Source organism: Triplophysa rosa, linkage group LG7, assembly GCF_024868665.1.
Source record: "Triplophysa rosa linkage group LG7, Trosa_1v2, whole genome shotgun sequence".
NCBI classification, from domain to species: domain Eukaryota; kingdom Metazoa; phylum Chordata; class Actinopteri; order Cypriniformes; family Nemacheilidae; genus Triplophysa; species Triplophysa rosa.
In genome coordinates, this window is record NC_079896.1 from 25,815,930 (window position 1) to 25,831,294 (window position 15,365).

Sequence of the window (15,365 nt, forward strand, 5' to 3'; positions counted from 1 at the left end):
GCCATGTTTCTACAGTAGCCCTATACGGACAAACTGCTCTACAGAGCGCGTTTCGGCAAAGAAGCGAAAACGTGACGATATCTTCTGTGTCAGCCACCTTAGTGCTTCGTAAGGGAGGAGGGAGGGCTGGAGTGAGCCGTTGGTTGCAATTCGCAACCTCACCCCTAGATGCCGCTAAAATTCATACACTTGACCTTAAACAAACCTTTTTCACTACAAAGAACCTGATGTGAAACAGAAAAGTTCATCAGGTGTTTAAGGTTCCTTATGGAACCATACAGCCAAAACGTTTCTTCTATGGCATCGTGAAGCACCTTTATTTTTAAGATTGCATCTGTACACACCTGTGACCTATTTTTAGCTCGCAACCCACGAGTCGAGAGCTATTACACAGAGTAACTTGTAAACAAGCACGCCGAGCCAAAATGGAGAGTGTGGCCATCTCTCCTGGAATCCCATCAATGGAAACACAAGCGCTTCACTCAAGCGATGAGTTTCTCTGTCTAAACACGTCTGATGTGAAGCTCAAAGCTCAGAACTGCCTCGGGGTCAGACGTAAGACCGCAAGCTTTCCATAAAGAGCTAACGTACAACGCACCTCGTTCTCTTTCACTCCCTTTTCTTTCTGCTTCACTTTTCTCTTACGCCGCTCGTGACCTTTGTGGCCAATTTGATCTGGAACTGGTTCAGTTTGTTGAAGTCCAGCTTGTTCACGATTTCATCCCTAACCCAGCCTTGAAACTGACATCACCTTAGACTTTGATCAGACAGGGCAACTTTGGTTAATTTGTAATGACCTGTTTGACTCGATTTTTAATTTTTATGTGATGTTTTTGTCTACGCAAGATTATAAGAGGTTTTCTTTTTGTTTTTACTGTATAGTTGAACTAGGAAGTATGAACGGTGGTGTACGCTAAAAGCTACTGGCTATTTTCAAGAAGTGATGTGCCCACCCCTATCCCATGTTTTGATAGTGAATATATATCTTTACAACAACGCTAGCCTTCGCGTGAAGGGCTGAAAAGAGCCAGAACACAGATCTTCAAACAGACTCTTTGAACCTGAAATTCTTGCCTCCGCTAATGAGTCAAACCCACCCATTTAGCCATCATTTAACCATTAGTGGCTTGTACATCCCCAAATAGTATCAGCAGATGGAGAGACCGAGAAAGAACAAGAAAAAAAAGAGTTTCAAAACAAAAATACCTGCCAAACTAGGTGGGGATTGAACAGCTTCAGACATGAACGAGACCTCAAATCATGCTTATTAAGGACATGATGTCTGTGCCTGATGGACACTGAAATGGCCGACAGTAGTGTGTAGACTTAAGGAGGGCTGTGAGGCATATCTAGAGACCCGACTGTCACAGAAACATGATGTGAGACAGAAAAGAAACACTTAGCAACCACCCAGAGCATCCCAGCAACAACATAACAATGTGCAATGCACACGGAACCTGCATAGCAACACCCTGACAACCACTCCAGCATCATTGACATTTTGTCAGATAATTTGTGTATTATTTAGGGCTGTCAAACGATTAATTGCGATCAATCGCATCCAGAATAAAAGTTTGTGTTTACATAATGTATGTCTGCGCACTGTGCATATTAATTTTGTATTTATAAACACATACACATGCATGTATACATATTTAGGACATATTTATTTATATTTACCAATAATTTCAATGATATATAAATGTTTCATAATTTTTATATATTTCTTAGGTATATGCATGTGTGTGTATGCACACTACAGTCATATATTATGTAAACATGTTTCGTTTGACAGCCCTAGAAATATTATATTACATTATCCTTTAAAAACTGCTAATTTTATGAAGTATGCTTAAGAACAGTTCAAGTATGTTTTAAGTATACTTTATGTGGTAAGTAAGTATATATCAATGTACTATAATTTGATTGTTAGGATACTATTTCAATGCTATTTGAGACTAGACACATTTTAGTTTATAAATGTAGTTTATGAGTTCACTTTGAGTACACAAATATTGTACAACAATGTTTGCATCACAACAACACTACTCGCATGGTATACTAAAAGTTGACTAGTTCAATACTTGTAGCACATTTTATAGTTTCTGAAAGTACACTTGGAAGTATACTCTTAGTAAACTATTAGTTTAGTACTTTTTACACTACAAGTAAACTTTACTATTTGTAGTAGTGTCAGTACTGTAATTTACTATATTATTCCACCCCAACGCTGACTTGTTACTGTATATAAACTCGTAAGTTTTACAGAAGGCACTATTTAAAACTAAGTGGAAAGTATTTAATGGGCTACTTGATCAAAATAGTAATACAACTACAAACCAAGTATACTTAGATTACTTCATTATACTACTTAGTATATCTTCAAAAAAACTATTATAGTACATTGGCCAAATATTCTTGGACCAGCCAGTATGTCAGTGTAAGTCAAGTATACTTCAGTGTAATTTTAATTATTTCAGATAAGAACATAAACAGACAGAAAGTGGGTATAGTGACAGACTAATATGCAAATTTGTCCTGTAGTGTGACGTCCTGTATTGAAATCTCTCTTATGCTATTTTATATGATAAATATAAATATTAATGATATAAAACCACGTAAGATTAACAATTTGTTTTATAAATTTTGCTGTCACATCATAGGACACTTGTAGGATTTATTCTCCAACTACCCATGTCTACTTTCTTATTTTTAGTTGAAAAACATCAATAGCACACGTAAATAAAGGGATATATTATATGTTATGATAACTGTATGGCTTGTTTTCAGGGAATTTATTTTGCACCTTGTTCCTACCACATTGGCAGATTAATCTAACATAATTTCAACAGATTTATGCTTAAAACAAGAGAAAATATACACAAACCAGATTTTAGTTTTATTAGTATTTTAAATGAGCTTTTCTTTTAGATTTTTTGTTTTTATGGTAATTTTATATAAAGTTTTAGCAATTTTGGTCAATTTTAGTTTTGTCATTTAATAATGCATTTTTATATTTTTTATGTCACTATATTAGATTAATTCATTTTTATTTCACTTGAGTTTTTGCTTATTATTATAATTGTAGTGCTTTGAACTTTATTCAGTTTGTTTTTGAGGCAACACTTACAATTTTCATGGAGTTGAAGTTTTACCATAATCTTTTGATTTCAATGAACAGAAACGTTTTCATTTTAGTAAACTAAAATAACCTTGACGCAAGCGAATTCAAAATACATATTCTTTTAAATCTCTCATGTAGTGTTGCTCCTCAAGAAAATGCATATGGTGTTAAAGTTGTTTACTTTCCTTGCCTTGAAAACAAGTGAAAGAATCCATGTATGACTATGTGACCGTGTTGTTAAGCACAATCTTGACTTGAGCTTCATAAAGGTCAGCGAGAGAACAATCCAGACCAGGACACACCGAGAGCGACTCCACCCAGACGATGAAAATCAAACAAGCGGGAGGGGGTTATGTTATGAAGGAGCTCAGGAAATCTCTCTCTCTCTGTCTGTCTGCCTGTCTCTGAACCTCCTTCTGAGCCCCTCCTCTCTCGTGTTGACATGACTTCATTTGAATGTCTCTCTAAATACAGCACCTTTCCCCCTGGAGCTCTCACTTCTCATCTGTTAGCATCTGATCCGACAGGTGACAGGTGTCTGGAACAAAGCTTGACTTCAGCAGCTTGTGGATGGGCAGACTTTGCTTACATCTTTGGCTTTTGCTCTTCCAAACTGTTAACGGTATATTTGCTCGTGTGTGTTTAAGATGAGGCTTTGTTTCTGCTTCATGAAGTAGCCGATGACTGATTGATTTTAATCCGCTTCTTTTATCAAATCAAACAATGATGGACACTATTCATTCTGGACAATTCAGGAAACTCTACATCAAGACGTCTTGACCACGGTCGGGACTTTTAAAGGTGTCGTAAGGACAGCGTTGGACCAGCTCGGACGAGTTCAGTGCACTGATTTTGGACAGTTTTGCGGCAAAACACAATTTTGTTTCTTCTTTTGTGACAAAGTCACGTCTAATGGAAGGTCTAAAGAACTTGGTGCCATCATCCTGGCATCTTCCATTGCAGTGGTGTCTGCTGCTTCTTCCACTCACAGAAAGTGCGAGAGCAGTGCCATGGAAACCATGTACAGGTAAGGCACATGACCTCGCTTATTTGATCTCAGATGAACTGCAAGTTTACTTTATTTGGTTTGACGATTGACAGCTGTCAAACGGTCTTGAAGGGATCTTTTAAGATATTTGATGGCGTTTCAAGTTTTTTAAATACTCATTTTGTGTTGCATGGAAATAAATAACATCAAATGAGTTTCAAAGGACACGTGTATTCTTAAACATGCTGGGTTATTTTCAACCCAGCATTGGGTCAAATAGGGACGAACCCAACCATTGGGTTAAATTAAGCCAGCAAATGGTTTATGTTTGACCCTACAATGGGTTCAAACAACCCGGCATAAGTTCATTTTTGACCCAATGCTGTGTTGAAAATAAGGCAGTGTTTTCATTGTTTCATATTGACTGTTTCTTTAAGAAATAAACTTCAGCATTAAACTGCTGCATCTCATTGGAATTCATCGTTATTTTCTCATTCAAATGAATGTGTACAATGTGAAAACAAAGTAGCCGCCTCATAAAATAGTTACAAACTGTGATGGGTGCTCTGATCTCGTTCAACAGACATCACAAAAAGTACCATTTGAGATTTTAAACATTTTAAAACTGTTTAGAGTTTGTGAATAGAAATGTCTATTGTTTAAACCCACCCATAACTTAACTTTCACCTTTAATCTAACCTGCACTCCCTCTTTAATTTATAATGGAATACATTTGTGGTATTTTGTTGTCACTAAGCTTAATAAAAACACTGAATGAAATGTTTCACAATGGTCCGTAATTAGAGCTAATAGACTGTTATTACAATAGAAGCTGTAAATACCACAATGCTCTGGATGATCTCAAGAATGCTGAGAATGTGTAAAGAATCGACTCAAGTCCTTCATTTCATAACATCTCTTTGTTATCAGCGTGTCTTCTTTAAAGGAATAAGAAAGCAAAACCAAACATTTTAAACATTTATTAAAACGATGGTTTTACAGTCTTTAGATTCAGATATTGCGGTATGCTCATGTTTTAAAACACATGACCCTCTTCCCCACGATTCTGAGAATCTCACACTCTCTCTTCTATGTGTACTTTGCATGTGGGACAATTTGCATACTTTGGGAGATAAACTAAATAAAGATCCATTCCAATCCGCAGATGCAAACTCATCGTGGCCAAAAGTATACTCTTAATCTGCCACACTTACAGTATGTAAAAACATTGTGGTACATAATAAAATACACGTGTCAGTTGTGTTACCACTGCTATCTTCATTTACAGGCAGAACATTTGAGCTTTTAAGCCAATTGTCAGATCTATAAATGTATAGGAAAATTAAGCCGTAATTGCAATGCTAATTGGCTGATGGGACTTTAAGAACAAACACAGTCCTAAACGTTCCGTTAATGTTTTAATTACAGCAATAACAATTTGTAATACTGCCGACTGAAAATATCAATTCTTTTCATGCTCTTAAAGGTATAATTCACTCAAATGTAAAAATGATCTCATAATTTACTCCCCATCGTGCCATTTCATTAAATTAATTAAAATGATACCAGTGGGTTACTAAATGTCTTCTGAATTGGAACAACACGTTTTTGAGACGAACCATATATATTTTGAGCTTATTTATTAAATGATTCATTCACTTGAGAGAAATGTAATGTTTGGGTGAACCGTTCCTTTAAGGGTCCTCCATAACATCTACCACGGAATATATACAATTGACATATAATTACATTTCGAAAGACCATCAAAAGAAAAAGATGATTTTTGCCCGACCTCACAGTATCTTCCGGATGCAGATGCTGACAGGTCCATGCATACTCAAGACCTCATCTGCTTGTTTCTGAAACTCTTAACTTCTCTCATGTCTTGGTCTCCAGATCTTCATCCTCTGGACCTGCTGTCTCGTGTACTGCCCCGTGACGGGAGGGCTCTGGCCGGGGTCCGTATGGTACAGGCCGGAGATGCTCGTGGACTGCAGATCCTCAGTCCTTCACAGGCTCTCACCTTCCCGTCCTCTCAGCTCTTCGTTAACTGTCCTCTCTTCCCTGCTGAATTCTCCATCGTCGCCACTGTTAAAGTGCCTCACACCAGAGTAAAGGTTAGAATATACTTACTATAAACCTTTTATGGAGTTTTATTATTCTTATTTTAAGAGATTACATGGAAGTACATAAACACATTTTTTAATTAAAAAAAGCATATTTATTTTTTATTTACTTGATCAAATCCTCGTATCAATTTGAACAATGACTTTTAAAATAATAATACTGCTATAGTATCAAGTACAAATCGGTCTACCTAATATCTTCAAATGGTAAGTTTAGCATTAAGTAAATATTATATTATTGTTATAATATTATTTAAAATGGTTGGGATTAAAATTATTAAAATTATAAAAGTTGCACTCTATACTGTAATAAAGTAATTAAGTAGTTTTATATCGTGTTTGTTTGTTTTTATTTACTTAGTTGAATAAAGTTATATTACTTACTGTAGTTAAGTAAACATTACTCATTTTCATCGGTACAGTAGTATATGTTTATCATTAATGTTTTATTGATTTTGAAAGCAATCAAGTGTATTCATTCAAGATCTTTCAAGATGTTTGCATTCATAGAGAAATTTTCCAAACATCTTTTCCCAACAAACCTGAAATAATCATGAAAGGAAACCCAAACCAAGTCTGTGTCCTTTGTTTCAGAGAACTGAGTTTTTATTCGCTGTGGTGAAGGAAGATGTCAATCAACTGCTGCTTGGTTTGCGTTTCTCTAAAGACAAAGTTCATCTGCTCTATCAGGGCTCAATGGGGAGAGAGCGTCTCAGTTTTAAAAGAATCCGGCTGGCGGATGACCACTGGCACAGTATAGTGATATCCATCAGCGGTCATCATGCCACACTGACCCTGGACTGCGGCATCCCGCTGGAACTGTGAGGACCTAACTCTCATATAGCAGCAATAATAATATACTAATTAACATCTGCATAGGACTACATAAAATCATTTGACAAGGACAACTTTATTTCATGTCAACGCAAAGTTTTGGCTGTTTTTTGTAAATCAAGTGTACAAATACGTTATTTAATGTGACCTCCTGAGGATAATTGTCAACTTTAAGCTTTTTACTGAACCATTTGTTAATATAACGTTTTGTGGAAGAAGTATATTTTATAATTCACTAATATACTGTAAATAATAGATGTTACCAAATGGGTGGCTTAATATTGGTTATTTTCAGGGATCGTTTCAATCACAAAATTGGAAAAAAATGTAATGCTACAGACTGAAGTTTAGCTCGGTTTGTTATTTATTTACACCGTTGTATTTCAGAGTTCATGAACAGCCGTTTCCCTCTGATCTCAACACCGACGGCTCCAGGTTCCACATTGGAAGTCGAAGGCAGTGGAAAGGCCTGTTCACTGTGAGTTATTTTTCGAACGATTATACAGTTTAAGTTCATTACGCTTCATCAGATAATGATCTGTGTTCTTCTTAAAGGGTTTATTACGGCAGCTCGTCCTGTTGCCCGGGTCAGACGCGACATCACGAGTGTGTCCCTCATCCAGACCCTCATTGACTGAACTTTCTATCCCTACGATTCTGTCGCATTTGCCAGTCAAAACCCTCACCAATGATGTTCTCCTCCCTCCATATGGTAAAAAGTGTTCTTTTTTTGGGCTGTACTAATTACATCCGGAATAAAATACTGTGCATATTCATTTGTATTTATAAACACATACACATACATGCATAATAAGAAAAAAAACATTTATACGTGACCCTGGATCACAAAAAGTAGCACGGGAATATTTGTGGTAATGGCCAACAAAACATTGTTTGGGCCAAAATTATCTATTTTTCTTCTATGCCAATAATCATTAGGATATTAAGTAAAGATCACGTTCCATGAAGATATTCTGTACCAATTTCCTACCATAAATATATTGAAACTATATATGTTTTTTGAGTAATATGCTAAGCACTTCATTTGACCAACTTTAAAGGCGATTTTCTCAGTTTTTATTTTATTTTTTGCACCCTCAGATTCCAGAGTTTTAAATCGTTATATCTCAGTCAAATACTATATCCGTACAAACTATACATCAATGGAAAGCTTTCGGATGATGTAAAAATCTCAATTTTGAAAAATTGACCCATAAGACTGGTTTTGTTGTCCAGGGTCACATACATAATTTCAATTATTGGTCAATTTAAATAAATCCATCTAAATATTTATACATGTATGTGTATTTTTTTGTATGTGTAATTTTTTATAAAGGGATAGCTATGTTATTTGTTATATTATTTTGTATTATGTAATGTAAGTCGGAGCTGATGGTCTAGTGGGCATCGCTCTGATGTAGCCCCTGTACAGATTTACTGTCCTGTCCAAAAAAGGCACAACATGTCCTGGAATATTACTAAAATGATTTCTGTAAGGTTAGATGAAAGTGGAGTTAAACGGTAAAGCATAATGTACTACGCCTTCTAGACAGTATGTACAAATGAAATGGATGGTGATGGTTCAGACAGAGATCCTTAAAAGAAAACAAGCTTAACATATCTTCTCAGCCAACGCTAATATTGAGCTACGACGAAGCGTCGCCAAATAATTCGTTTTGCGGGGTGAAGGACCACACCGATGACACATCTCCCAGAGCCCGCTTGAGTTATCTTCCCAAACTAAACACCTGACACTCGCTTTGCTTTCAGAAGGAAAACAGCTGTTGAAAGCGCTCGCAGCGAGTTCTGTCAGTGATGGAGCGGGTTTACGCTGGCACACGTCAATCCACTGTTTACATACTCTGTATTCAAATCAGCTAATGGCAACTTTGATCCACATTATGAGTCTTTGACACTCTTCGAATGGTTTCTTGTGCCTCCTCTGAAGACCGCCCAGGGTGGCGTCAAATTTCATTTACATGTGCAGATCAATGAACCTCTATTTTTCTAAGGAACATTGAAATGTGAACGGATGTTACGGGTCCATGTTAAGCTCGGTGTGCTTTTTTGATGTTTAGAGACTGAGATCCGTGTGACTCTAGGGTCTAACCCAGCATGCACTGGGGCGGAGCAGGGGCGACTCTGGTTTGACACTCTGAAACGGGGTCTCTTCATTTGTGATGGTACACGCTGGCAGTCTATGTCACAAGGTAAGATCATTTAGTAAAACAAATGGACTAGAATACCGTGATATTACAATGGCACATGCCCACAAAACCATGGTAAAAATATGGTACGTTTTCAACAACCCCCAATGAGGTTCATCAACTGATCAATTGTTTATTGAACCTTCAGAGAAAGACAGACTGGACTATGTAGAGGATTATCAGGATCTATACACCATCTCAGAGACGCTGGACATCGAGCTTTTCCAGATCCCCTCTCTCGGCCTGTTCGCTGCTATGGCACACAGAGCCACCAAACCGGGTTCTGCCATCTACCGCTGGGACGGCGGTCACTTCCAGCTCTACCAGAACTTCAGCACCTTCAAAGCCCAGGCATGGAAACAGTTCACTGTCGGTGGGAAGGTGAGAACATCTGAAACAGAACGGTCCTTCATTCATGCGCCAAGAATTGAATCTGATCTTCTCTGCGGGAGACAGATCTTTTGACATTGACTTATCCATTTAAGTTTTAATTACTGAAGCTGTCAACCACAGAAATTCACTTCCCTGAATGAACTGTTTCTGTCTGTCTGCAGTCTAATTGTTTCATCTTAAACAAAGATGTGGAACCGTAGCGAATAGGAAGCCATAAAAGTTCTTTGTTGAGACCTGCGGAGCCCTTTAACTATCCGTATTGAGATCAGTGAAATAATGACTCACGTGCCGTATCTGCCGGCTCATCTCCACACAGTTCTATATTTAAAGAGCTGGATTCATGATACTCAAACGACAGACTGACTGATAAGTGTAACTTTATCTCTGTTTGTCTCTATCGGGCTCATTTATCTTTATGTGTGTTGTACACGTGCCAGATGTTCTTGGCAGTGTCGAACTCCATGGGTCCAGTGAACGGAGGACGAGAGACGTCTGTGATCTATAGGTGGAGCAATAAGAGACTGAAGTTTGTGCGTTATCAGACTCTGGAGACACACAGCGCTCGAGACTGGGAGGCCTTTCACATCAATAATGAAGCTTTTCTAGCGGTGGCCAATCACAGAACAGGTCGGTGTGGTTGCTTGATGCTGTTTGGCTGTCGTTCTGCAAGAATGTTCAATATTGAAATAGAAATAGTACTGTATATCCAATTTTTAGTGCAGATTTAAACTCAAGACTCTCTGCTTTAGCTGTAAGATCCGGTTTTAACATCAAGATGTGTCACGTCCACATTTCAAAAGAAACTAATGTCTTACTCTGTGTTTTTGTCATTGTTTTCAGAAAAACCTATCGAAATTAAATAAATATCTGCACATAAAGTACACTTAATTTAACAGGAAAACAAGATTCACCTTATTGGCAGATTGACACCGTTTGGATTTCCCCCCAGAAAACAAGACTTAACATCTTGATGCATTTAGTCATTTTGGTTTAGAAGTAAATATTTGTCAAATCGATTGTTTGCGATGAATCGATTCCAAAATAAATGTTTGTGTTCATATAATATACAGTATGTGTGTGTATCTTTGTGTATATATTTATATGTTTATTCAAGGATATATTTAAGCAGTAGGTGTGGGTGTATATTTATATACTGAATATATATATGTATGTATGTATGTACTGAATATAAACTATATTTCGGTATAAATGTATAATTATATAAATATTTGTTATATATACATATAAATTTACATGCCACACATAGGTTTGTCAAATCGATTATTTGTGATTAATCGATTCCAAAACAAATGTTTGTGTTCATATAATACAGTATGTGTGTGTGTCTTTGTGTATATATTTATATGTACTGTATATATATGTATAAATACACAGACATTCAAGGATATATTTAAGCAGTGGGTGTGTGTTTGGGTATATATATATATATATACTGTATATATATATGTACTGAATATAAATTATATTTAAGTATAAATGTATATTTATATAAATATTTGTCATATATACAGTAAATATAAATTTACATGCCACACACACACGTATTATATATACACAAATATTTATTTTGGAATCAATTAATTGACTTGACAGCACTAAATTTATCTTAATTTGAGATTGTTTAAGATATTTGTACTGAAAAACGGAGTACTAAGTAAGAAATACATTTTTGCTGCGTTATTTGACACATTTGATAAATTGTACAAAAAAGCCTCTCTATCCAAACAACAAGGATAAAAAAAAGCTTATTTGCATTATGGTCCTTTATATTTAAAATGAAAAAAATAAATAAAGTGGTAACACTAATAATTTGACACCATACAAGTTACAATCAACACCCTTCAAATCAATTCAAATCAATTATTATATATCGCTGTATTTTTAAAAACACCTTAACATGTTTTATAAAACACTTGTTCACTCACTTCAGACCATTAAATAACATCTCTGTCATCACTCTAGAGAATGGAAATCACAACATTGACAGTGTTGTTTACAAGTGGAACCCAGGCACCAAGACGTTTGATGTGAACCAGACCATCTCAACATCAGGAGCGTACGACTGGGAGTTTTTCTCCGTAGGGCCGTACCACTTCCTCGCGGTGGCCAACGCGTTTGACGGCACATCCACGCAAACCGATTCGTCCATCTATATCTGGCTCGGTGGAGCATTTCAACTCTTTCAGAGTATACGGGTAAGAATCAAAAGGATGGTTCTCAAGGGAGTCATTCTCAAAATAACTGACTTTGAAGCTTTTGTGTATATAGAAGACATCTCCAGCCTGCATGGGTCAAAAACTAAGGAGTGCGTTCATGTCAAAAATATGATTGAAGGACCTTGTGGAGGTGTTTCCCAGTTAGTTACATTTACCTGACACCTGTTCTCACAGAATCACCTCAGGGTGTCAGTAGTATCGCTCGGGTTGTTTAAGTATAGGCTGAATTAAAGGCGCAACCATCATAAAAGACCATGATGTGCTACTTCAGAGATTCATTGGAATCCTGCTGTCATACACTCCATCACTGCAAATGACTTCATCTGTGAAAGCTTGTGGTAATACTCGGATTGTAAAATACTCTTATGTTTTAAACTTGTAAACGAAGTACGCATTTCTTCACACAAAGTTGTAAAAATCCTATAGAGTAAGCCTTATGGATTACTTTACAGTAGTGATGCTTTTATAGACAGACAAGGTCTCTTTGAAATATTGTATGGACAATAAATGCAAAGCAATGATGTGACGTTATATTTTATATGCTAGGTTTTAAATAAACCATTACATGTTTAATGGCACAGTATATGAACAGTAATCGGAAGTCGGATGAATAATGTAACAACAGCTTTGATTTAAAGCTATAAAAGTATTAAACCGTTTCAATGGGTGCTGAATTGGCTTTAAATCACTGATGTAATGTACATGTCAGACTCTCAGCTTGTGATGTGTTGTCAGCCCTGTCGGCTGGGAATTTCCCTCTGTGCAGATGTGTTTTATAGGGGAACGAGGACGAGAAGCGCTTTAATTGTGTGTGTTTGTGTTAATATTAAGCATTTAGATGAGGTTACACTATAATTGAATCTCTGAGATCAACAAAAATCAAAGTCTCTGTGATGTGATGTGATGTGATGTGATGTGATGTGATGTGATGTGATGTGATATGATATGTACAGTAACTCATGAACATGTTGATGCAGTCGGAGTGAAATAAGCAGGGCTGTGCTTCCCGAAAATATGGCGTCATGCACTACAGTCCTCTTTAAGTTCGCAAAAAATGTAAATTGTGTCATTGTTTCAGACCCATGAGAAAACAGTAACTGGTAATGGCGTTTATGGACTTTCGGATATGAATTTGTAAGTATATGAATAACCGATTACATTTCCACTCTCTTTAATCCTGTAATATGTGGTTTTCTGTAGACATTTGGGGCTACAGACTGGGAAATGTTTCAGATTGGAAACAGAGTGTTTCTAGCAGTTGCTAATGGACACATGTTGTGTGAGAGAGGACCAAGCCTTTATACCATCAACTCAACTATATACGAACTCGACATGACAACCAAGATGTTCCTCAAGTTCCAAGACATCGTCACATACAGGTAAATCACAACTTTCCTTTCTTCTGGAACGAACATCAATGCACATTCCTCCACAAATGAATATATACTGTAAGTACAATAATGTAAATCAGCAAGCATTTTAGATTTGACCTCTTTTACCACTCTGTTGACAGTGCAGTGGACTGGGAGTTCTTCTCAATTGGAGATGAGCACTTCTTAGTAGTAGCCAACTCTTATGATGGAGCGACCTACTCTTTGAACAGTGTTATTTACAGGTAATAATCCACAGTTTGTATGGAGTATAAACAAGTAATTGAATGTCATTCACGTGTGCAGTAAAGCAGAAGATTACTGTACATTTTTTAAATACTTACTGTCATGTTAGACTAGGGGCCCTATCATGCACCCGGCGCAACGCAAGTGTTTTTGCTAGTTTCAGCCCGACGCAGTTCTCGTTTTCCCGTCCTGCGCTGTGTTGTTTAAATAGCAAATGCATTTGCGCTCATTTGTGCACCCGTGGGCGTGTTGGTCTAAAAAAGAGCTGTTTTCAGGCGCATTGTTGGCGCGCTGCTATTTTGAGGAACTGAAAATAGCCTGCGCCATAGACCAACTCAAACCTGGTCTGTGGCGCAATATTTTTTTGTTATTTAAAGAGCGCGTTAGTAGAAAATGCGCCTCTGGGCGGGTCCACAACGCTCTTTCACTTTATTTATTACACAGAGGGAAGCGCAGCAGCACACAAACATGCCAAATATAAAAATAAATGGTGTACAATGTAAAAGATGATTATTGTGGACATCAATATAAAAATCTGGCTTGTCCTGTAGATGCCTTTCCTCTCTGGAGAAGCGTCCAGTCTTTGCTCTGGCAAAGTCCGCCGTGTAAATATCCGCCATGGCGCGAGCGCAACTGGCTCTTAAAGGGAATGAGAGATGAGACTCTGATTGGTTTACTGCACGTTACGCCGGAAAAACACCCATTACTCATTAGGAGAATCGGGACAACCCGTTTAGACCATGCGCTGGGCGCGCTGACCGTTTTCCCGTCGTTAAACTAGCAAAAGTGGATTCGGACACGCCCTGAGTGCACCTGCGCCCTGCGCTTTAGGCCATGCGCTTAGATCGTGAAAATAGGGCCCCATATCTGGCTTGTTTGCATATAAAAGCCTCAGTAAACCTACAAAATAATTGTTATAATTTATATCTATAGCAACCATACTTTAATGTCTATAGTTTAGAAGATATTGTTACTAATGTTGAATAGTTATGTTGAATGTTTAAAAAAATGTTGGCTGTTGACAGGTGGCAGGGATATGAGGGCTTTGTGCCTGTCCATCGGTTACCCACTATTGGATGCAGTGACTGGGAATTTTTTACCTCAGCAGAAGGTTCATTCCTGATGTACTCCAGTGCCAAAGCCCCTCTCTCCAAAGTCTTCAAGCTAAAGGTCCACTGAGGGTGCAATCGAAGTCACTGACTCAATGGTCTTCTATGCAACCTCAGCTGTGACTTTGCAATGTCAGAGAGGCGACTCTGATTTACAATGGATTGAATATGTGGAGTTTGAAACTTTTGGAAACTACCTCATCTCCTATAAGGACTGTCGGCATGCATGGTAAAAAAATCAGAGATAACTCTGTCACATGTGTCCTAGTATCATCATTTAAATGGTTCGGCAAAGGACTGCGTTGTTTCTGTCAGAATGTCAGCGGGCTTCTGACATCCCCTCGACCCATACCCATAACCCCCCCCCACCCCGGGTCCTGAAAAACAGAATCTGTCTGGGTCTGGGATACACACAGGTTTTGTTTATCTGTCATGACAAATACAATGTTTAACACAAACAAAAGTAACCAAAAATGTAAAATAATGTAATAATGCTATTTATATGTGAAATATTGCATAACTGTTTCTTTGCACTACAATAAACCTATTTTACTTTGTTGCTATTTTTGTCAATATGCATTTACTTAATATTTTATACGAATTGTATTGATTAATATATATAACTGCATCCATTTTAATATAAATACATGGTCCGCTCCAATCGTTAGACACTAAAGCCGGCCGTTAACTACAAAACCCCTCGAGCCAAAAAACACCTACCTGAGAGAAAG

The 15,365-nt window shown here is 37.3% G+C and overlaps 1 protein-coding gene across 1 annotated transcript; it reads left to right on the top strand.

The window, feature by feature from the left end:
- Nucleotides 1-425: 425 nt before the first annotated feature.
- Nucleotides 426-15,277, top strand: tspeara (thrombospondin-type laminin G domain and EAR repeats a). Its single transcript, XM_057338965.1, has 14 exons — nt 426-555; nt 4,028-4,151; nt 5,278-5,300; nt 6,009-6,229; nt 6,833-7,059; nt 7,460-7,550; nt 7,628-7,784; nt 9,151-9,282; nt 9,428-9,660; nt 10,110-10,299; nt 11,656-11,888; nt 13,110-13,288; nt 13,423-13,524; nt 14,551-15,277. Exons 1-14 carry the CDS (start codon nt 426-428, stop codon nt 14,702-14,704), a joined length of 2,196 nt encoding a protein of 731 aa, XP_057194948.1. The 3' UTR covers nt 14,705-15,277.
- The last annotated feature ends 88 nt before the right edge of the window (nt 15,278-15,365 follow it).